Raw genomic sequence first — 24,670 nt, 5'->3', positions numbered from 1 at the left:
GTCAGTGCAGGAGGGGCAGGGGGGGCTCCAGGCGCCAGAGCAGAGATTCCCCTGCAGCCCGTGGTGAAGCCCACGGTGGGGCAGGCTGTGCCCCTCAGCCCGTGGGGGTCCATGGTGGAGCAGATCCCCACCTGCAGCCCGTGGGGGTCCATGGTGGAGCAGATCCCCACCCGCAGCCCGTGGGGGTCCATGGTGGAGCAGATCCCCACCTGCAGCCCGTGGAGGACCCCACGCCGGAGCAGGTGGGTGCCCAAAGGAGGCTGTGACCCCGTGGGAAGCCCACGCTGGGGCAGGGTCCTGGCAGCGCCTGTGCCCCCCGGGGACCCAGGCTGGGGCAGGGTCCTGGCAGCGCCTGTGACCCCGCGGGGACCCAGGCTGGGGCAGGCTGTGGAGAACTGCAGCCCGTGGGCAGGGCTGACACCGGAGCAGCTGATGGAGGACTGTCCCCGCGGGAGGGACCCCAGGCTGGAGCAGGGCAGTGTGAGGAGCCTCCCCCTGCGAGGAAGGAGCGGCAGAGACAGCGTGTGATGGACTGACCGCAGCCCCCGGCCCCGGCCCCCTGCGCTGCTGGGCGGGAGGGGGGACAGAAATCGGGGGTGAAGTCGAGCCTGGAAGAAGGGAGGGGTGTTTTTAAGATTTAGTTTTATTTCTCATTACCCTACTCTTTGATTGGTAATAAATTAAACTAATATCCCCAAGTTGAGCCTTTTTTTCCCATGATGATAACTGGTGAGTGATCTCTCCCTGTCCTTATCTCAACCCAGGAGCCTTTCATTATATTTTCTCTTCCCTGTCCAGCTAAGGAGTGGAGTGATGGAGCAGCTTCTGTGGGCACCTGGCATCCATCCAGGGCTAACCCACCACACACAGTTAGTAGCAATGCTTTATTTTTCATTCTCCTCAATTCATAGTTATCTAGTCTGGATATTGAACTTACACTTCCTCTACTTTAGTATCTCAATGAGAGCTATTAATGATAAAATTGGAAACATGCAGTACGCATTCAGAAGTAGCCCATGACACAGGAAAACAGACAGGAAAAATGGATAGCCATAGCTTTCCTATGACGCCACACTTTTCTCCACCAGGAGTTTAATTCTTCCACTTGCATTACTGTAGAACCTGGACCTAGATATTAAGCATGCCCATACTGTGCCAGGCGCTGCACAGGTAGAGCAGAAACAGAGAGCATGACAAAATGAAGAGGCATAATTTGCTGGTCAGCATAGTAAACTTTGCACTTACATGTTTCTAAAGACTCATGAGGTTATCACAGGAGTGTTTGAGGCACTGCTGAAGAAAAAAACAGGAAAGCTCATTCCACTCTGGAGGGAATTCTGGCACAGGACCTAGAAATAAAAGATTTAAGACAGTTCTGCCTTCTGAATGCAAATCACCAATGTTACTACAAGAAGGAGCTCGGCAGTTTTGACTGCCCAGGCTAAATAGGGACTTCATTTAATTATATCTAAATATGGGTAGAAAACATAAAATCTTTTAATTAATAATAGTAATAAAAGACAGAGCAATCCAGCTGGAGAGCAATTCACTACAAATGTTAGCGCATGTTTTGCTGACTGACTGGATACTAAGCAAAAATGGACTCCAAATAAAATATAAAAATAAATGTTTATTATATTACAATATAATACAGGAAAACAGCATGCAATATGATAAAAAGAAACAGTACTAGTTATTATGCACAATATGATAAAAGAACAATAGGAGCGATGCATCAAATCATTACCGCAAAGCATTACAGTGATTAAGAAAAGGATACATCACCGATTACCACCTTAGTAACACCACCCAGGCCCACACTTCAGCTGGGAAGCCTCGTTGCAGCTGATGCCAGGAGTCTCGGTAACTGGGAAGCTCCTACACAGAGCATCCACCCGTAGGTGAGGCTTCTGACCCAGTCCCGGAGCTTGCCTGCCTTTATACTCAGCCTCAGCGAAAACAAAACCAGCTTACATACCCAGCTTTTAAATTTGTGCCAAGTGCAGGTGTGCACTGTCTCATGATCCATTAGGTCCACACACGCCAGGGACGCTGGCCAGATGCCTGAGTGTGGTTGAGTTACTCTCACGACACAGCTGCACACGGTATTTATTGTCCGGATGGTCCCGCTCATATACTGCCTGTTCAGGGGGCTCAGAACAAGCACCACCTGTCAGATTCATTAAATCCGATTTAAAGTTGTCCTTGAGCTCCCTGTGCAAGTTAAACAATTCCTAATTAAATACATGATCAAAGACTTTTCCATGAGCAGTAACCAATCATTACTTAATAAACTTTCACCACAGTGCATTACACAACCACATCACAGAGGTGACTCAGGAAGGGGCAGGAGTTATCAACCTGGCGAAAAGTCACCGCGTTGCTCCCAGAGTACGATTCTGCTATTCTGGTAACTTGTTTAAATGGCTGTAATTTCCAACACAACTAGTTATTACCTTGAGATTTCATTTTCTTTTCTAGCAGAACTGCTGCCTTTTACATTAAGAGCAACATGTTCAGGTTTTGTTTATCCCCAGATCTGTTAAGCGAACGCTGTGCCGTCAGGCTAGCGCTGCGTGAACTGCTTCTGGGAAAAAAATGGGAGGTGGAAGATGAGCGGTGCAGTAACGGCTTTTCTTTCTTTCTGTTGATCGTGTTATTTTGCGAAAAATCAACCCCCCAGGTTTTTAAGCAAGGGAGCAGTGACCGCCCGCCGCGGATTGCAGCCGCAGCCACTTTTCCCCGTCAGTGACGCGCAGAGGACGCTGCGGACGTGGAGGGGCCGAAGCGCGCCCCGACCCGTAACCGCGGCCCTGCGCGGCAGCACGGCCGCCACCCGCGGCGTCCGGCTCTCTGACGGCCGGGAGCGCCGCCGCCGCTCGCCCGCGAGATCACCGATTTTTAAAATTCCCGCCTAAACTCAGCCCCCAGCCCCGCCCCCCGCGGGGCCCCGCCGCTCCTCGCGCGGAAACGCGGCACGGGCGCTGCGGGAGCCGGGCGCGACACCCCGCTGCCGCCTCTGGCTTCCGCGCCGCCGCCGGGGGCGAGCGCCCCTTCCCGCCCGCGGGGCGTGCCCGGCGCGCGGCCCCGCCCCTCCGAGCGCCGCTCAACGGCCTCGGCGCCGGCCGCCTCGCGCCCCTTCTCCCGCCTGGCGGCTGCGCTCGCCGCCGTGCGAGGGGGCGGGGACGCCGGGCTCGCACACGCGGGCGCAGGCGCGGCGAGGCGGGTGCCCGCGGCGCGGCAGGAGCGGCTCCGCGGCGCCCGTTCGGCGAGGGCCGCCCTAAGGCGCCGCCGTGCGCGCCCCCGGCCCCCTCCCCCGCCCGTCCGCCGCCGCCGCCGCGCGGGCCCCCCGAAAAGGGAGATGGGTCCGGCGCGCTCCCGTCCCCACCTCCTCCGCCTCCTCCACGCTCCCCGGCACCGGCGCGCCCTGCTCGCACCGCGCATGCACGTACCCCCGCCCCCGGGGCGCGCGCGCGCACTGAGTGCTCGTGCAGGAGGCGGCGGTGACGGCCAGAGAGACGCGCGCAGACCCCCCCCCCAGCCCCCCTCCCCAAATTCCCCCCTTCTCCCTCCCTCCCTGCCCCCCCTCCCCGGCCCCCTCCCGCGCGGCGGCAGCGGCGGCAGCGGCAGCCCCCCGCGCTCCCCGGGAAGTGCGGTTCCGCGCGCGCGCGGGCGGCAGGTAAGCGCGAGCCTTCTCCCCGTTCCCCTCCCCCCCCCCCGCCCGGCGGCAGGGCGGCCGTGGCTCTGCGCGCGCGCGCTCTCCCTCGCGCGCCCCCTCCCTCCTCCGCCTCCACCTTTTCCTCCCCCCCTCCCCTCCCCCGCTCACTGCTGCCGCCGCCCCCAGCAGCCCCGGCTGCTGCCGGCCGCAGCCGTTAAAGCCCAGGCAGCTCGCGCTGGGTGAGATGGAGGCGCCGCGGGCGCGCCCGCCGCCGTCAGCAGCTCGGAGCCGTCGCGCGCCTGCCTCCCGCGCGCGCGGCGGGCGGGCGGGCGGGGGGAGGGCGAGGCGGAGAACACGGACACGGCCAGCGACGGATGCGCACGCTGGGGCGCGCGGGCCCCGCGCGGCGGCCGCAACAAAGGGGCGCGCGGCCGCGGCCTGGCGGCGGCGGGAGCCTGACGTCGCCTCGACCGCCGCCACCGGCGGGGCGGGCGCCGCGCGAGAGCCGTTGGGGCGAGGGGGATGGGGGCGCCGTGCCCGCGCAGCCCCGCGGGGCGGCGCGGGGCGGGGGTAGCGCCGGGCTCGCTCCGGAGAGCGGCCGCCTGCTGCTCGCGGGCGCCCCCGACGACGGGCCGGGAGCGCGGGCGTGGTCTCCAGCCCAGGGCCGCGCCGGCAGCCGCGGGTTCCCGTGGCGGCGGCGGCGACGAGCGGGCCGCGGCGGCCCGGCAGGGCTGGGCCCGCCGGGAACCCGCGCCTGCGCCGCGTCCTCGCCGGCGGGTGCGTGGAGCGGCGTGCGCCCGGCTGCCTCCGCGGGCACGGGCACGGCACGGCAGCGCCGCGGCCGCCCGCCTGCAGAGCCGCCAGAGCCGGAGTGGCCGAGGCACCGAGCCGGGCTCGGACGGCGGCGGACAGGAGCTGCAAGAGCAGTTACAGCCCCGGACACGTTGCCCCCCGTCCCTGCGGTGGTGTCGCTGTGTAACAAGTGTGCGTGTGCGCAGCAGTGATGGGTGACCCCGCAGCACAGGCGGGTGGGCGAGCGGCAACGGGTTCCCCCGGCCTTGGGTCAGTGCTCGGGGTGCTCTGGTCAAGTGCCCGCACTCGCAGAGCAGTAACTTTGTTTCTTTCACCAGTTACACACCCCTGTCAACACCACTTTCAGCCGATTACTTCGCCTGTATTTGGCTATGGCTTAGGAAATCTCAACAGAATTGCCGCAAAATTGGGTATTCTTTAACAGCACAGGGTGGGATCGCTGCTAGATTATTAGCAGTGACTTTTGCTGTTTGCTTAAAAAGAAGGCAGCGTTTTTCCCCAGAAAAGAGCTCTAAGTGGATCCTGTTGAAATAATTGTTTGTCCTGCCCTCTTCGGTGCTGGAGCAATGCATTTTCCTGGGATGGTAGACTGGGACAGCCCAGAAAAATACACACTGTTTCTTGGGGTTGGGGGGGGGGGTGGTGTATTTCAAACATTTATATGTTACATTTATAATGTATTTCAAACATTTATATAGTCTTGTCAGGCTATCTTAACATCTGATTATTTAGTACTAAGAAAAGAATTTTGGCTTTCCTCGGGTTTTTTGTAGCCAGTGGCACTATATGCTGAGATTCCAGACGTCCAGAGGTATTTGTGGGGGGCCAGGTGTTCCCATACCGTGCTAAACACCCAGCATCAAGAGTGGAAGTTGCATACCTGTCATCTGCTTTCATTTTGTATAGGGTCAAGTATAAATTAGAATTTAAGAAAGGAGTTCCCAGTAGCTCTGTGCCAGGTGATGGAGGATTTGTTCTGAACTGAATATTAAATTTCCCTCCTCTTCGCTGCATTTCCTGCTTCTATCACAATTGGATGCCTGTGGGAGTTTGGGATTGAGTAATTTAGGTGTTCTGGATTATCCTTTAGCTGTTCCAGCATCTCCACTGTTTGGAGACTTGGTATCTTCGGTGTCTCTTTCTCAGGTCCTGGATGCGTGTCCATCTGCAGTCCAGACTGCTGTCTTTTGGGATGCTTGGTCTGCTTGCCAGACCCTCTGCTAGGCTTGCTCAGCTCACTGATTGAGCAGAAGACTCATCACCTTTTTGATAGGTTGGTTGCTGAGTTAACTGTAGTGATTCCTGTAGAGGTTTTTCAGACTTGGATGTAGTGCAAAGTAAGTAACAAGAAAGCGGATTCAGGGAAGTAAAGTAGGCAGAGGAAGGTAAACACATGGATTATGACAACAGCACTATCAGATCAATTTACGCAGTCATCTGTAGAACCAGTCAAAATATCTGGGTGTTTTAACAGTGCATTTTGTATAATTTTAAACAGTTGAAAATGCTGTCTTTTAACATTAATTTAAAACAATTTTTGAAATAGATTTTATCATTTCTTAAAATGTTATTATCTTTCTGTCTTTCAGGCTGAAGGCAGCCCATTGTAAGGGCTAATCTGTCAAATATTTAACAATCATTTGTTCAGAAAATTTCCTGCATTGTTCATGGTAAGGCTTATATTTGATATTTCACCTTTACATGGTAAGGCTTATATTTGATATTTCACCTTTAGTTTGTTATGCTGACACATTTAGAGTATTTTGTATATGTTTTTTAGTATTAACTTTTCCTTTAGCTATAAGAATGACTTCTGCTGCAGTTGGATCATACATTTATTGGGAATTGCAACTTCACAGGTTCCAGTTTCAGGTAACTGAATCAATAAATATTTGAATAAATTAGTATATTGATGCAAAAGTTTGTCCTTTATAAATCACTATGTACCCTCTAAAGTGTATAACCTAGGGAAAGAACTTCATGTATTCACAATTTTACAAATTTACAAGTTTGAGAGTAATGCTTTTATAATTTGAAAGGCTTTTCCTGGTTATATTAAGCAAAAAAAGAACAAACCAAAAAACAAATTGGCAATTCTTTGAGCATGTAAATCACATCAACTGTTGGGATTTTATGACTTGGAGTACTTCATAAAAATGACGACACTTTCCCTTGTTATTTTACAGGAGTTTTTCATCAGTATGTCTGAAACCATTAAATATAATGATGACGATCACAAAACCGTGTTTCTGAAAACATTAAACGAACAACGATTGGAAGGAGAATTTTGTGACATAGCTATCGTGGTTGAAGATGTTAAATTCAGAGCACATAGGTGTGTGCTTGCTGCCTGCAGTACCTACTTCAAAAAACTTTTCAAAAAACTGGAAGTTGATAGTTCATCAGTAATAGAAATAGATTTTCTTCGTTCTGATATTTTTGAGGAAGTTCTCAATTACATGTATACTGCAAAGATTTCTGTTAAGAAAGAGGATGTAAATTTGATGATGTCTTCTGGCCAGATTCTTGGTATTCGATTTCTAGATAAACTCTGCTCTCAAAAACGTGATGTATCTAGTCCTGAAGAAAACACACAGTCCAAGAGCAAGTACTGTCTAAAAATAAACCGTCCTATGGGGGAACCTAATGATACTCAAGATGATGAGGTGGAAGAAATTGGAGATCATGATGACAGTCCATCAGATGTGACAGTGGAAGGAACTCCACCAAGTCAGGAAGATGGAAAATCACCTACCACTACCCTGAGAGTGCAAGAGGCAATTCTGAAGGAGTTGGGAAGTGAAGAGGTTCGAAAAGTAAACTGCTATGGCCAAGAAGTGGAGCCTATGGAAACAACCGAATCAAAAGACTTAGGATCTCAGACCCCTCAGGCTTTGACATTTAATGATGGCATAAGTGAAGTGAAAGACGAACAGACACCAGGCTGGACCACAGCAGCTGGGGATATGAAGTTTGAGTATTTGCTTTATGGTCACAGGGAACACATTGTATGTCAGGCTTGTGGTAAGACCTTTTCTGATGAAGCGCGATTGAGAAAGCATGAAAAGCTACACACTGCTGATAGACCATTTGTTTGTGAAATGTGTACAAAGGGCTTTACCACGCAAGCTCATTTGAAAGAGCACCTGAAAATACATACAGGTTACAAGCCTTACAGTTGTGAGGTATGTGGAAAGTCTTTTATTCGTGCACCGGATCTAAAAAAGCATGAAAGAGTTCACAGTAATGAGAGGCCGTTTGCATGCCATATGTGTGATAAAGCTTTCAAGCACAAGTCCCACCTCAAAGACCATGAAAGAAGACACCGAGGAGAGAAACCTTTTGTCTGCAGTTCCTGCACTAAAGCATTTGCTAAGGCATCTGATCTAAAAAGGCATGAGAACAATATGCACAGTGAAAGAAAACAAGTTACTACAGCCAATTCCATCCAGAGTGAAACAGAACAGTTACAGGCAGCAGCTATGGCTGCTGAAGCAGAGCAGCAATTAGAAACTATAGCTTGTAGTTAAAAACTAAAGCGGGAACTTTATCAGAAATAATATAAAAAATGACAATGAGCAAAATCTATCATTGGTATACGTTTAGACTGAGAATTATCTTTTCAAGAAGACATATTTTTAGAGGATTTGGATGCCACATAGGAACAGATAGCATTGCTTGGTTAAGTATTTTAAAGCATTTCAGAGATGGATATTCTTAGAATATGAAACTGTTTTGTTGTCATTAGCAGCATAATGCACTAATATCCCGATTTATTTGAGAATACGATCAAGTTATCTATCAAACAGGGATCATCACCAACTGGTGTTTTTTCATCCTGTGTGGAATACTGCATACAATGTAGACATTTAATTCAGTGATTTAAGTTTGAAAACGTTGAGATCTCAGAAAATAACAAAGATGGAAAGAATATACTTGCTTTTCATAATTATGAAGGTGTTATACCTGCGTTTTTTGAGAAACAGATGTTGATTCCCTAAGCTTTTTAATTGCTCCTTTTTTCACCTAAGTAGGTGCTAGGGGTTGTATAACAAGGGTGTAAGGGGGGATGGTGATCAAAATGAAATTGCTTCTTAGTCCATTCCCTCAGATATCCTCTTATTTTAATTAAGGTGGCAAGTTTAATTAAATACTTGCTTTCCTGGAAAAGCCTGCATTGTTCACAGTGGTCCTGGCTGGCAAAGCAGAAGGTCATGGCATTCACCAGTCCCTCTGTGGGGAAAAGAGTCTGCCTCTTTTATTTCTGCATTCACTCTTATGCAGGCCCCCAGAGATGAGACAGAGCCACAAAGGAAATAGGGTGCAGCGTGAAAGAGGCATCTTCCTTACTTAGACCCATCAGAAATCAGCTAAAGCTAACACAGCCTGAGGCTGTAGTTTTTATTATGCAGCTTTCAGCTCACCTAACCTAGCACAGTTGCAAAGGAGTGTTTCTGGCAGCACAGGAGAATTAGCTGTTCCGCTGAGTGACCAGGTGTCACTGCCAGACCTCTGGAGTTGCAGAGCACATGGCTGTTGCACACCTGCCTGCAGCGTTCAGGCTGGCCATACGGGCTAATAGGTTCTGTTCAAATTTTAAAACTTCTGCCTTCTGACCCACCATCTCTCGGCAAGCGCAAGACTTTAGTCATCAACTTCAGTTGTTATTGATCCATAATCAGTGTTCACTAACAGACTGTTACTTAGTTGCCTGTTTTGTTTTTTCAGGCAAGCTGGGGTAGATGCTGCTAATTTAACTTTTAACTCACAGAGTCAAAATAAGTGGTCTTTGGATTGCAGTCTTCTACATGTAGTCAACAAGAGAAGACACAGTAACAGTGGTAATGTAATCCAAAGGGGTATCGAGCCTTTATTTTAAATTTGTAAATACTACAACTGTTGTCAAAACTTCATTTGAAGTTGGAATGGGCAAAAAAACACACCCTTGGGCATGTGGTTGGGTAGCATTGGTCACTTGCGATACATATAGCATATGAAAGTGTTAGACCAGTTTCTGGTAAGTTACTGTGTGGTAGATCACATCTTGCTTTTTTCTAAGTAGAAATTGAAAATAGTGTTTTTGGAACTGTTATATGGAACTTTGATTATTGGTTGTGTTTTTTTTATTTGGTTGGGTTTTTTTACAGCTTCATTTTATTCATGTATTCATCAGGTTAAGCAGTTATCTTAAAATGCCAATAGCTGTTTGAAAGCTAGTCTGTAAATAAAACATGAACTTAATATTTTAGAAAATGTAAACTTTGGACCTTTACCGATATATTTTTTTAAAATGTTGCTTCATTTTACATTCAGTAATATTAGTTTGTAAACAAACTATACATTTTGTATCTGTGCAACATCAAAGGATGTGTATTCATTGCATTTTATTGGTTCTCTTGAGGAACATGATAAATGACCATTGTTAAAATGTTTTACTGTATATGATCATAGATATAAAATTGGTAGGTCCAAAATGGGATCTACTTTTTTCTAAATATATTAGTCTTGCTATGTTTTCTTACCTAAAATTGTGTTCACTTTTTCTTAGATGATAAAATTGGGATTGATAAAACTGTACAAAGGAGATCTGTTGTGATAAGAGTTCAAGAATGTAAAAGATGAAGAGAGTAAATTTTCTCAAGATCTCTTATGAAGGAGTAATGAGCTTAAATTACAGCTGTGAACGTTTATGTTAGACATTAGAAAAAAACTTTTGAAGGGTTGAGTAATGAATTATTAGAACAGAATGACCGAGGAGGCACTGCAATCCCCAACTAGTGACAATATTCAAGAACGACTTGGACAAACATCTGTTAGGAATGGTATAAATACAGTTAATTCTGCCTTGAAGCTGAGGGATAAGCTAAGTAACTTCTCAAGAAGAGCTTCATTGGTTTTTTTGGAAAGTAATAAATGAAAATGAAGCTCACTGGGACAGCAGATGCTTGAATGGAAGGACAGAGCTCAGAGCTTACAGTTAAAGAAAATTGCCCTCTGACATTTAAGCACAAGCAGTCAGGCTGTGGATTTGAAATTGTTATAGAAAAGCAGGTGTGCGTTAAAAATCATACAGCTGAAAGTGGTAACATTGTTTTATGTCAGAGTAAATTCTGCTATAAAGTTTACAGTGGTAAGAGTTATACAGGGTTGCAGCAGTAAGGGTTGCATGACGTTTGTCGCTCTTTAAAACTGGGACAGGTTGATATTACACATATTCTAGTACAAAAGTGTGCAGAGGCAGGAACAAGTGTTATCATTGCATGTTCCTTGGACAGGCATAAACACCTTACGTGAGGCTTGGTCTTAACAGTGTGTCATAGGAACAAATTCAGTCAAACCAATGGAATTGCTTCCATGTCAAAGGTTTTGAAAGACGCCTCAACCTCTTACTGGTTTTTAACTGCTTAAGAGTCAGAAGACTGCTGTATGTTCCTGAGACCAACAATGATAGTATTGATCCAGAAGGGAAAGGCTCAGTTATTTTTTGAGAAGTTGAGAATTTTATTGGCAATTTCTACTACCACTATCTGTTTCAAGGGTGTGAACTTACCTTATTTTTTTTCTTTTTTTGGAAAGCAAATAGGTAATTTTTTCTTCCCTTCCCAACTGTTTTTATTCAAAACAGGGAGATGCCCTGGAATGCTTAAAGTTTTGGAAAAGGTTTCAGAAAGGATGTGTGGAGGTAACATTATCTGTACATTATTGTTAATATGTTCTAAATTAATCATGTTCGTTGTGTACATTCTGAAGGGATGTTACCTTACATGCTCCAGGGGTCTGTCTGTAAAGTTCAAGTAAATCTGTCATCATCTTAAGATACTACTGCTCTCAACTCTCTCCTGTCTGTGCCAGAAGATGCCACGTACAGAAGCAGATATGTGTCAGCTCCAAGTCACACAGGTTTTCCAGCATGATGAACTGTAAACTATGAGTTGTGTTGATCGAGGAATGGGTACATTTTTAGTTTTACTTTTACAAGGATAGAAGCTTCTTTCAGAGCTTATGAGACAGAGGATGAAATTCTGTCCAATTAATGGGAATTCTGTTGACTGTATTAGGGCCAGACTAGTCTAATATTCCTAATGAGGTTTCCAACAGCAGGCAGATTTTTAGTGAACTAGTATACGTGCAGGAATGACAGAGTGCTATAGAAACACAGAGGGCTAAAACCACATTAGATGTGAATTGATTGTTTTTCTCAGAACTAAGTAGGAAAATAATCATTCATGGAATGAGCCCAAAACATACAATTCTCCATATATGGTTTGTGAAATCGGAGTCAGTTACGTCTTCAATATTACATAGGCTAGCAAAAACTCGGTTATTCTGGCTTGTACTGAACGTCTGTCCATGTTACGATGTTAGGTGACCATATGACTTCAATGGAACTGTGCATGTATTGTGGTTAAGTATAAAAATAAGTTCTTGCATGATCAGGGCTTACATGTATGTAAAGCAGCAATGTTAGTTGATGTGAAATGAGGTTCTTCTGGTGACCCGAATGGGTCTTTAAGGTCAACATAAGTTGAGATGCTAAACCGAATCCTCTCAGTTGCAAAAAGGTGCAAATACTAAGGAAGAATAACCATTTACAGGATTATAGAATGGTTTGGGTTGGAAGGGTTAAAAAGCATAGTGCTTTAAAAGACTAAGTAAGTTAGAGTGAAAAGAAATACTTGAAGTAAGAATTTTGCTATTCTGTGATCTCAGCTGTATGTTCCTGAAAATAGCGTGGGTTTATTGTAAAGAGAAAAGGGAACAAAGAGAACACATTTTGAATTTTGGTTGAGTATTTTATATATATACACACACATATATATATACACACATACATATATATAAAAAATTGAGATTAATTAAGTAAAAGATTGAATATCTGATTAATTTCTGATCCAAACTGTGTTAGCCACGGGCACGCTGCTGATTATTTGGTACAACTTGGTTTGGTAACTGTAAAAGTTCAGGAAAGAATACTTTCCATCCCTTCTCTGCTCCCCACCCCTTCTTATCAATATTTAAACAAATATTAGAAAATTAAGCAATTCACAGTTGACTACTTGTGTTTTCGTTTTTCTGCTTTAATCTTTTAAAAAGTTTTAGCTCTCAAGATTAGAGTTTTAAAGGTGGTTGTGTGAAAGAAAATGCCTCGTGCTGACTTAAGTAGCAAAAGTTTGAGAAGTTCAGCTTCTGTTTGTTCATGTAAGCTACAGAATACTAAGTACTCCTCAAAATCTTGCCATTTAGGTACGCAAACTGGAGTTCTTTTGAAGATCAGGCCCCAATTTTCTAATCTAGAGATAGTCTTTGTGATTCCAGTAAGTATGGATATTTAAATTAATAGAGTTGGGTGAGATATAGAATAAAATATGAGATGATTTCAGAAAGTCTACCCTAAGTTTAGAGTATATTTTTAGGGACAGATTATCTATTATTAAGTCTTTCGTCAATTTAGACACTGCTTTTAGTTACAGAAGAGACAAAGCATTTCTGAAACAAAGTACATCGACTGCTAACGACATACAACTTTTCTGAATGTAAACATTTACAGATCACTACAGAATAGAATAATCCTACCTAGAAGGTAAAGACAGATCTAAGGAATTTCCATCTTTTTCAAGTAGTTAGTCCATAGATCACAGTAGTATGCCAAATCAGCCAGAAACATGCGTGTTTCATTAAAAATTCCATTACAGCAGTTGGTCTGTCATTTGTTTCTATATATATCTAAAACAATTATAACATTCTTACTTGTTTCAGAACAGATGGAGGATTTCCATGAAGAGATTTGTTAAGTATGTGTCATAGGAGTCAAGATAGCTCTTCTCAGGAATGATTTTTAAATGTAATAAAATAAACCTGAAATAATAGAGTAGCTAAAAATAGTGATTTATACAATATTGATATGTTTTCCAATGTATTTCTCTCCACTGTTCTTTTATATTTCTTTTATTTGCAGGCCCTGCTCCTTTAGATATGTATGAAACTCAAAACTTGGAAACTCGGATGAACTTCAGTGGTTCCAAGGTGAACAGCACTAGAGCTTTTGCAATAGAAATCAACTTTTGAAGTCTGTTTTTTTAATAATCTGCAGCTAAGCATCTAATTTTTTATTGATAAACTTGAAAAACATGTAGACCATATGAATAAAGTTGTACCATGTCTGACCTGTTTGTTACATGGATATCAAAAAGCATGGCCAAGCAGAATACAGATACTTGTATCTCAGATTCCTTCCAAAACACATATATTTTATTTTAAAAAAAAAAAGTCTGTAGTTCTTGTTTGTAAAACAAGTGGTACTAAAAAGAAATTGAAATTCTTACTGAATAGAAATTCCAAATGTATGTTCTTTTTGATAATACCGAGACATTTTGAAGAAGTGTATAAGACAGTAAGTGCGTGTTATGTAGTATGCATATAAATAGATTGAAAGCTATATTTAATGCAGAAGTAAAAGGAATTAATGAATATACTGCATTGAATATATATCATCTTTATGGAGTCATAAAATCATGAGAGTTATGAAAATTGATCATTTCAACTTTTTTCACCGAAGCATAAAAGCACTCTTCTGTTTTAGAAAAACGTATTTTCTGATGGAAATCCATTACGTTAAAAGTAATAACCAAAAACCCCCAAACCCTACAGTGCTTACATTTTTAGTTTTCTGACCTCTTCTCAGTGGCTGTTTATACATCTGAGTAATCTGACTATGCAAGCAACTTGGATGCAGGGAAGCTCAATATTTAGAATATTTTCAAAGACAAAAATATCCTAAATTTTTTTTGCTGATAAAGATGATCTTTCCAGGATCAAGGGTACCACAAGCAGTGCTTACAGGAGCAAACTACTGTTGTGGCATTGCAGATTGCTCAGACAAGAGGATGTAGTATGGTAGAACTCCCCTCAGAGATCAAAACCTCACTTCTTTCTACACTAGAAATTGGAAGTGGTACTGACACGAGATTCTGTGTGACTTCAGGCAGGAGTTCCTCTTCAAGGGAAGTTGTCATTTATCTGTGGATGATTTATGTCTGTTTTGTACTTGTCATCAGAATAATTGGGGTTAACAGAGTGGAGGTTTTGGGACTATGTCTTTAAAGATAGTATTTCGTTCTGTTTTGCATACTGTCAAAGATTGTTTACATGTTTCTGTTTTGTTCAAGGTTGCATGGACAAAGTTAGGGAGAAAAGTTGGAGTAAAAGCAAGAATATACTGTGAAAAATGTTCTAAACATTGCATGAATCAAACTTAAATATAAACTACATGCAAATTTATATTTGATATATTAGAGTACGTTATATTTAAGAATGTGTTTTCATTGCTTAAGAAGTCAGTAGCCTGAGATGATAGTTTGTTGATTTGTTTTCGTTACCTTAATCTCCAGTATTTAGAATTGGTGTATAGATTTATTTTTTCTTGGTTTGAAAGCCATGAAGTATCTGTTCCTGTAGCTCTATTATGCTAGAAATACCTAATTATACTGGCTGCCTATGTCTAAGCAGCATTAAACACTTCTTTATACCCAGGGATCAATCTTCCTTGTATCCCAAATAAGCCCATTATCATGCCCCTATTCCTGTTACAAAATAGCTGAAGTTTTCATGAGATCTGCTTAGGACACTGAGCAGTGTTTTCTCAGGTGGCAATAGGGTTTGATCTGATTACTTTGCCAAGATATAAAGTGGATAGGAAGTGGCTTCTTCTGTTACGGAAATATAGTTTACAATGGAGTGTTTCTCCATGTTTATTTTTAAACTTAAGCATTGTTTTTATTTGTTTCTGTTCTGTAAAGTTGGGTTTTGAGAATACAGTCTTGTAAATGCATAGCAAAGTACATTTTGCATTGTACAGCTTAATTTTGGTGAAAGGGTGAGTCTCGTTCCTTCCCCCCCCTTTCCTGCTCACAAAGGTGCCTGGTGAACTTCAGTGCCAATGTGAGGTAAGTGATGAAGGTATTCAGGCAGGAGCAGGGATGAGGATAAACAGGGAAGAGGAAGGAGCAGGACCTTCTTGTTTCAACTGTAGCTAAATGAGTGACAGCTCACACTGTCTTATATAGTTAACCCCTAAAAGTTTGTCCTGTCTGGACAAATCTCATTCCTAAGTTATGTTCTTCTGTTCTTGTTGAAGGCTTTCAGGGCAGAGAGGTTCAATTGAAACTGAAAAGACTTTCCCGTATTTCTCCAGGTAGAATTTACTATGCATAGAATTATGGTAGGGCTAATACTGTGATTGCTCATTAATATGCTGAACAGTATGTGCTATTTTGTTAACACAGTAATGGCTGTTGGCTTTGATCCAAAGATGATCTATTCTCAGTGTTCTTGGAGCACAGGAACAGGCTTAGCACTCTTTTTAACTCAAACATATTTGTCTATCCTAGGTGATAGCAAAAAGAGAGAAGCAATGTACCAATGTACCAAAGCAGTAAACTTTATGTCCAAGGCACAGATAAATCATGAGATGTTTCCCTGTTTGCAAGTGAACAAAAAACCTAAATGAGGTCAAGGGATTGAATCCGTGGTGATTTAAGACTACTAAAGTTGTGGTTGCTGCAATTTATTGCCGTTCTTTTGCCCATAGTAGCACTCATGAGATGTCTCAGTGAACCATGCCATGCAGAGCTGCAGTGCCTGAAAACTTAACGGTTATGAAGCGGTTTTTGTTTTGTTTTTGTTTTTTTTTTAACCTTCTTAGCAGCTCCACATGATTGTCTCAGTGCTAGGGTCAGTGGAAGAGCAGCCCCAATTTAGCTGCTGTAATAGAAGTGCAAATTGCTGCTAAAGGGGGTAATCCCATTCTTTCCTCTCTTGCTGGTACCTTTTGCACCCGATTCTCTGTCTTGTTTGCCTCAGATGTAATGGCTTTGGTGGCTTTAGGATAAGCCAGTTGAGTGAATTTCTATAATAAAGCAATACAGTGCTTCAGTGAGTTAGTTTTAGGTTGACCTACCTTGTGGAAGCAATTCATTAGATCTGATTCAAGGTAAGTGGCAGGAGCACATAGCTAGAGTTGGGAGAAAGAATGAAGCGGGACTTGCCCAACTTCGGTATCACACTAAATACAAGGTAGTGAAACACAGCACTTGTTGCAAAGTGTTTGTGAGAAGCGCTCAGGCAACAGAAAGGACCAGACAAAACTTCTTTGCAACAGCCACTGGTGGGAGACTTCCAGGGTTTCAGAGAGTGAGGTGTGTATGCTGCAGTCCTGCTTTTTCAGGAGAGCAGAATTGGGGGTTTGAAGGCGGTGGAGTTTTTTTTTCTTTCTTTTATTATTTAAATTAATCTGGCTCTGTTTGCCTTTCATACAACAATCCCACAAAGCACTGAATTGTGACAAGTTGCTCAGGTTAAGGAGAAAAGAGTAGTTATAACAGACAATAGGTATTTAATTTACTGAAGAACAAATCTGTAACACCAAAAGGATGAAAAATCATATTTTTGCAACACAGATAAATGTTTACAAGTATAAGAAGTAGATAATATTCACTTCATACTTATTTTGGGTCTATTTTAGATCACTTACTGTGTAAAAAATAATCAGTCTCTTTAGTGATTGCGAATAATATAAATCCAAAGGATAGGGATACATTCCGTATTTCATTAGGTGATGTCAGACTGATTTCATGTTAATTTTTTTTCCTGTCTTTCTAGTTCAGGCTTCTGTAGTAAACTTGAAGTTTTTAGATGATTGATTTTGATCTCTTTCCAGGTACAAATATGAATCTATTTGAAGGCCTGAATGTAAAACTCATAGGTATTTTTACATTTCCATTTGGTACTTCAGAATAAGGAGTTTTAAGTTCAGTTGTGTAGCTGAACCTGTGGAAGATATTTTTTGTCCAGAGTTGCCTTCTTTCAGTGAAAAGTTCTCCCCTGGAAATGTGTTCTGTTCTGTGATATTTCTCATAGTTTTCTGTCCTTTACTTTTACCAAGACTTTATTTTTCCCATCTGAAGTAACAACTGGAATACTTTCTTTTTACAAGGTGCCTTATTTTATATTACAGCTATTATTGATTTTTTTATTTTACTAATTCATCCTTATTTTCCAGTAAGATTTATAACAATCATGGCTACTACATTCTTGCTCTGAAAGTATAAAATAGAACTTAAAACAGAATTTTGAGACATAAACTTTGTAATGTTGGTGTAAGGTTTCAGTCTTTTAACTTTTCAGCACTGTACGTGAAATCTTATACCCCTGAAAAGCAGGTAAGATCTCATCGAATGCTTCAATTGGAGAGACTTGTTTGTTCATTTGTTTGTTTTTAATATAAACATATTTTTACTTTGTTTCTGGAATTCTTGATCTTAAATCCAGTATGGGAAAAGAGTTCAACTGTACACTTGAGAATTAGGAAGGAGCAACCGTACCCTTTTTTATTTTAGTAGAGTTAGAGATCTGAAGGTAACTGGCCTTGTTTACTGGACTAGCCATTACGTACAGCTGCACACATTGTAACAATTAAAGGCTAGTTTTTAAAGCATGTGACAGGCAAGTTTGCTTATGGTAGAGTTTTGCTACTCGGTCTGCAAAAAAACTGAAATACATTAGAAACTCTTACTTGAAAATGTCATGGCTGCTGTCATAGAGGTATGTTAGACAAAAATGTTTTAATTAAAGCTAACAATTACCCATTTTAAAAGCATTAGTACATGTTTTCAATATGAAACATAGGTTTAATTTTCCACTGCAGTAATTAACTTTTCCTTTATCCAGTTGTATGGCTTTCTTGTAGATCTCTCATTGTCCCAAGGGTGGGTTAAATGCAGTCAGAGGGGAGCCCTGATTTGGTGGATGTGATAAATTCTGCTGAAGTAGGGATGTCCTATTGGGGATACTTTACAATCGCATGTGGATTATGCTCTGTGAATCTTGCTAGCCTAATGTAAAGTTTTGATACTCTGCTGTTCTAAATCATTTTGTAACAAAGTTGATGTTTTCAAACACAATGTAAAATTTATATATTTATCTTATTTGATCAAGTTGTTTAATTTTCAGCCATGCATGATGAAATCCCAGTCCTTTTGACTCTACAGGACAAGTTAGGAAACTGTTGTTTATTTACTGTTTGTATTTCATATAGGTGTAATTCAATATAGTTTCCCATTCTCAGTTCTTGAACAATCTAAGGTGTTCAGTAGCATTTAAAATTATGCTTGTTAGATTTACGTTTTTAGTTATATGTACATTTTACATTCTCTTCTTTGAGCATTAAATTTGGCATGTAGTTTAATATTTACATTGTTTACATTTATCAGAATGTTATAACTTAATTGTGGACTTCAATGAAACAGTATTTTCTTGCAAATTTGGTAATGTCTTATTTTAAAGTTGACTCTTCAGCTCATGGGCTAACAATTCTGTCATGGGTCATAAGTGCTTCTTTGCTTCTATCTTTTTAAGTTCTTTGAAGACTTTGAGCATTTGCCTAAATTTATGACTTGTGTCAAGTTACACACACCAGTAAGCTGTGGTATGATCAGGGTCTTAAAACAGTTTTTATAGAAAAGAGGAAGACACATGCAAAAATATTGATTTCTTTTGGTTTTTGTTTTTTTTTGTTTTTTAGTCTAACAAATGTGTTGTGCTGGTAGAACAGAAAAGGTTCAAAGTTGAGAATTTTACTTGTGGCAGGCTCCCAACTTATCCTATGAGTCTTTAGCATGCCGCAGAATCATATGGCCTTGTTGAGTCAGTGGTTATATGAGAGGTCCTTTAAAACCTTTTCCTATGTTTCACAGTGTCTCTGCTAGATCCGGAGTCATTAGCCAAGGACTTGACTGGACTGAATTCCGTGCTATATATAAGAATTGCTGTGTGACCTAAAGGCTCTGAATTTTGGGCTGTGACTCCTTCATCTACCTCAGTGAAGGGAATGCCTGTCTGCAGAGATGTGGCAGGTGGGAGCAGTAATTTCTTTGGCTCCACTGATTTTTTGCATAGTTGTATATGTAGTAATGTTTTAGGTGAATCATCCAGTCTTGTATTTAAACCTCCTAAATTTATCTCAGTCTCTGTTTCTTATTGGTTGGCTTTTGCTTTGGGTTCAGTTCCTCTGTAATTTTGACTCCCATCCATAACATAAAGATACCAATTTACTTGTTATGGGACTGGTGGAAGGTAGTCATTAAGGCCTGTGAGGCATTCAGCTGTTGTGAGAACAGTGATGTAGTCAGCTAGACAGGTTCCCTAGATGGAAGTGGGACTGTTGGGATCTCTTTACATGCCATGAGAAGTCCTGAGGTACACTCATCTTTGTGATACAAAAAAACCCAAAACCAAACCCACCAAAAAAAAAAAAAGCCCTAACACTGTACAGCTGTTTCTTCTAGACTCTATCAAAAATGTATCTACCTGTAAATCTGAGCCCTGGACTACTATGCAGTTTATCAGATTAATTAAGAAAAATGAATAGACTCATGTATTGAAACTCTGATGGCCACATTTATCCTTGATCTAATGATACTCGCTTTTTCCTATCTGTGGAAATGTTGCATGTTCTTGCTGCTGACTTTCAAGGTCTCATGTCTTTGGCTGCTGGAAATCTGTGCATTGCTATTCTTCTGGAGTACTTACAGAAAGGTAACTGGCTTTTGATTTACTTCTTTTTTTTTCATGAGGATGGTACTTCTGCCCATCTTGATTTTTCTCTTTTTCCCTTCTCTATTTATTCCCTACATCTGCCCATTAAAGGCATGTTAATCACAGAGGCATTAGTTGTTCTGGTCTAAATCTGGGACACTGAATATTATGATCCCTGCTATACAAATTGCAATTTGACACCTCAAATATTCATCTAAATAATTGTGGGTATTTGTTGCTGACACTGTCACAATTATTTCCTTTTAACAGTTTCTTTGCAGTTTTAGATGTAGTCTTGCACCTTGGCTAGTAAAGATTTTTATTATTAAACTTAACCATAAGATAGTCAGTGACTGTAATTGAGTTTTGAAGACCCTTATGTTAGTACCCAGTTTAACAAAAGACATCAAGTAGATGAAGCAGTTTGCTGATGATATTAACCTTCCCTCCCAAAGAGCTAGATTTGATTATTAATGTTGACGTGTGCAAGGAAATAAAAAAAAAATGGCTCAGAGCTAATTCATTCTCAAAGTTGGGGGGGAAGTTTTTTAGAAAATATAAGATTAGCAGTTGGTGAAGACATATAAATGTTTCTGATTATCTCTTTATCTCTGTATTTTATTATGAAATGTTTTCATTTATGTTTAGGTGATTAGTTTCAAATGATTCTTCCATAAAAGGCTGTAAAATGTTAGCTGTACATTCATGTTAACAAAACACTGAAACACTGAACATCATCAGGTAAAAACAGCTTCTTTCTTGAAACACGTTTAGAGAGTTTCTGAATCTATGTGACCAAATAATTGTTTTCAGCTCCATTAGAATTAATGGGTTACTTCAGATGCAGAACCACAGTATTATGAATAGCAACAGATGATTTAAAGTGACATCAGTCAACTTAATTTTTGTAACTGTCTAAAAATGTTAAGTGTTGAAGTTCTTAACAAAATACCCTCTAAGGAAGTCAAGACTTCTTCAAAATTAATCTTTGAAGATGCATACTGGAGAATTTTTAAGTCTCCTGATGTTACTAGAAACTAGTAATACCTCAATCAAACAGTAAGAACTTAAATGATACACAAGGCAGAGATTGTATAATTACTGATAAAAGTATATACAGATGTTTTTGTAAATGCTTTCATATTTTCTATTTCATACAAGTTGATGGTACATGTTTAAATGAACAAGCCTGTGTATTGTATTTCAATGTTACACCCTCATTTTTACCACCATGCTTCATTCTCAAGGGCTTTTTTTGAATAACTGGGCATAACAGATGTTGGGTTTGACTGATCTGAAGTTGGATAAGAAATAATTGTTAGTGCATTGTTTGTTTTTGTTGTTGTACTGCATGAACTGCACATTTTTTTGAGGTGAAAATTCATTACAGAGCTCCATTCTGTGCAATTCTGTTATCTTTGTGCATTTGAACTTGTGAACAAAACTGAAATTCAAACCTAATTACATGGGGAAAAAAAGCTAAGGATGCTTTTTTTTAAACATTTTTGCTAATAACTTTCAATTTCAGGAAGAAAACTAAAAACTCGAAAATAGAATGTGCCTGTTTTGAGTATTTTATTACATTAAATACAGATAGCAGTTAAAGAAGGGTGTGCATAGAGCATTATAGTTAAAGACCTTTATTCTTTCATCAAAATGGTGTAGGCTCTGTTATAAAGTTGCAGGTACCCACCTAGAATTTTACAGGTCACTTACAGACTTTCAGATCACTGATCCATGTTTAGTGTTTTGAAAATCTTTTAACAAACTTCTCCACCGCCTTGAAACCTAATCCCTTAGAAACATACATTTAATTTCTTTTGAGGATGATGTAATAGAAATACATCCAACAGATTATTTTTTTTGAGAGGGAAGTGGATTAACTTTTTTTTTCATGATGGCTGAGTCTCCATTGAACATATGAATCAAATATGTAGGGGCCACATAACAGATATATCATAAAAAATAGCAGTGCAAATTTTCCTACAGTCTTTCCAAATAATATGTCAGACCTGGTTTTTTAAAAGATTATAGGGTATCCTTCACCTTTCTTTTAAGAATGCTGAGTATTGGTGACTGTAATCTTTTCTGTATTTTATGTTGGATGCTTGTACTAGAAATTGTTGTAGTTCACTTGATAGGTATCTTCTTAGTTCTCAGACTTAAGGTGAATGAAAATGATGATGGATGAAAAAAGGTTAGAATAAAGATTTTTAAGTAACATTCTTGGAGGGAACATCATTTCTGAAGAGCTGGAGGTATAATGTTTAGGTTAGTTAATTCAATTATCATCTGAGGAAAGTGAAATCCGATCTCTGAAATACAAGACAGGAGACAGAAACTAATGGCAATAAAGAAGCTGAAACTGCTAAGAGAAATAAAAGGAATATCCAGAAATCAGATACTAGAAATGGCGGGTGAGGATAAATCTGGAAGGCATTCCCAAGGAGAAATGATCTTGTATAGTATTAAAAAAAAAAAGGGGGTGGGGGGGGTGGAAACTGTCACCAGATGATTAGTTTGACTTTGATGGTGATGCTATTCTTGAGTTTTTGCTGAAGTATATAGCAGACTATTTAAGCAGGTCACTGCTTTTCTGTATCTGTATTTTAAGAACAAGGCCTTATTGGAGGACTTAAAATATTCCAGGTTTAATTGGAGAATTCTGTGTGTATAAAATGCTTGACCAAGAAAAGAATGGAATTGGCTTGTAGGAATATGCATCGGTTGTGAACATGCAATTGGAAAATGTATTGCATATTGCAGACATCTACATGCAAACCTTCATGCTGATTTTTATTTTTAATCTACTTTCCCTAATTTGCACTGATAATATTTTTCAAAATACCTCTTGCATGTTAGGCTTAAACAGGACAGTTAGATTCTCTAAATTGTGTCCCGTCTGGCTGTTGTTCTTCTCACTTCTGTTGTAGAAGTTCAAGGCCCACAGGAATTCTGAGTGTAGGTTTTACAAATAAAAGCACATTCATTGTGAAATATAAAAGTTGCTGGGAAATTTAAGTTTTGTGTTCTCCTGCTGCTTGCCCTCCTCTATTTATCTTTTGGCTCTGATGGCATCTTTTATATGGTGAGATATTCGTGTTTCCTCTTAAAGCAAAGTGCTTCTGTTGGGTACAGCTGGGTTAACAAGCCTGTAAAGTCAGAGTATAAATTCCTCAGCACTTGAACCTCTGAAAACTGAAATACTGTGATGAAGGCTGGTGTTACTGAGCCTATTAGCAGGGATGTTAGCTTGCAGTGAAAGTCTCGCACCCCAAGATGTCAGGCAGCCGGGCTGTTGCCGAGAGGTAATTAGAAGCAATTAGCCGGTGTCCCTGCTGGGCAGATGCCTATTACCTCTCTCCTCTTTGTCCTTCCCCTGCTGCCGCCGCAGGGCAGCGACTTGTGGCTGTGATGATCCCCTGACCGGGTGTGCCTGTGCCTGTGTCCGTGCGGGCGGTGGAGGCGCCTCGGCCCCCTCCCCGCCCCGCCGCATTGTGGAGGGAGGGACCGCGGCCGCCTCCGCCGGCGTGCGGGGCCCGGCGCTGTCCGGGGTGCTGAGCCGTGCGGGGCCCGGCGCTGTCCGGGGTGCTGAGCCGTGCGGGGCCCGGCGCTGTCCGGGGTGCTGAGCCGTGCGGGGCCCGGCGCTGTCCGGGGTGCTGAGCCGAGCCGCGCCCGGGAGGCACCATGGTGTTCGCTCCAGGTAAGGGCAGCCGTTTCCTGAGCCCAGCCGGGGGAGCCCAGCGGGAAGGCCCCGACCGTGCCGGAGGGCTGCTCGGGGGATGCAGGGGAGGCGGTAATGGCTGAACCAGAGCTGCCACCGAGTAGGCACAGGCGGTTGCAAAGAAGGTGGCTTAGCTTAGGGTGTGTTTAGCCATGGAGCCAGAGGTTCACCCCTGTGGTTCCCATCAAGGACAGGAGCCTCCTGTGCAAGTGTACAGGGTACTATGCTTGTCGGACTGCACAAAAGGGTTAGGAAGGGGGTGACTGGAGAATGAGCCCTTCCCCGGCACTCAGAGTGGTGGCTGCCAATGAGACAATCTCCAAAACTCTGGGAGATATTTTACAAATATCCACCCTACCCCCACCTGCCCCCCCGATATTTGAATGGAAGAGAACAGAAAGTTTGTTCTGTGCAGTTTTTACTGGAACAAAATTGAAGACTTCAGCAGGAGCTCATGTCTAATGCAAGACCTTATTGTATAAGGATGCAGAATCTCTGCTGTGTAGTATATATGTGCTACATCATAGAAGAAAGGAAGCTACAGAGGACTTGGTACATTCTGCTGAGAAATAGGCAGTTTGTTGTTCAGAAAGCGTTGAGAGGCCAAATAGTTCCAGGATGTAAATGTAAGTCATGCATAATACCTTATGTAGTGAAAGGACTTGAAATTAACTTCTTTAAAGATGTATAATTGTCTCTAAAATTAGCGGGTCAATAGAAAAGGGAAACTAAAAGCTGCAACTTGACAATGAGTAATTATTAATACCTTTGTTTTGCAAAGCTAACAGAAGTTTTGTCTTCCTTTGAAATTCTATGTCCAGCCTGTGAAGGGATAAGGATCCAAAAGCTTTATACATTCATTAAAAAAGTGATCTTGGAGTTGA

At 42.1% G+C, this 24,670-nt stretch overlaps 1 protein-coding gene across 7 annotated transcripts; it reads left to right on the top strand.

Moving 5' to 3' along the window:
- The first annotated feature begins 621 nt into the window (after window positions 1–621).
- On the top strand, window positions 622–18,477 carry ZBTB14 (zinc finger and BTB domain containing 14). Of its 7 annotated transcripts, XR_013927072.1 has the most exons (5): window positions 622–3,679; window positions 6,061–6,141; window positions 6,658–11,153; window positions 12,716–12,786; window positions 13,428–18,477. XR_013927072.1 is itself a non-coding variant. In XM_080380552.1 (4 exons), the coding sequence occupies exons 3-4, from the start codon at window positions 6,139–6,141 to the stop codon at window positions 7,999–8,001; spliced, it is 1,347 nt and encodes a 448-aa protein (XP_080236678.1). In that variant the 5' UTR covers window positions 622–2,773; window positions 2,825–3,679; window positions 6,061–6,138; the 3' UTR covers window positions 8,002–18,477. The 7 variants fall into 7 exon arrangements, 3 of the variants coding, with proteins under 3 accessions (XP_080236678.1, XP_080236679.1, XP_080236680.1); XR_013927071.1 differs by lacking the exon at window positions 12,716–12,786; XR_013927073.1 differs by having other exon boundaries at window positions 12,716–18,477.
- The last annotated feature ends 6,193 nt before the right edge of the window (window positions 18,478–24,670 follow it).

This window comes from Falco punctatus (genome assembly GCF_963210335.1).
Source record: "Falco punctatus genome assembly, chromosome: 3".
Classification (NCBI taxonomy): domain Eukaryota; kingdom Metazoa; phylum Chordata; class Aves; order Falconiformes; family Falconidae; genus Falco; species Falco punctatus.
This window is presented reverse-complemented; position numbering and strand designations above follow the sequence as displayed.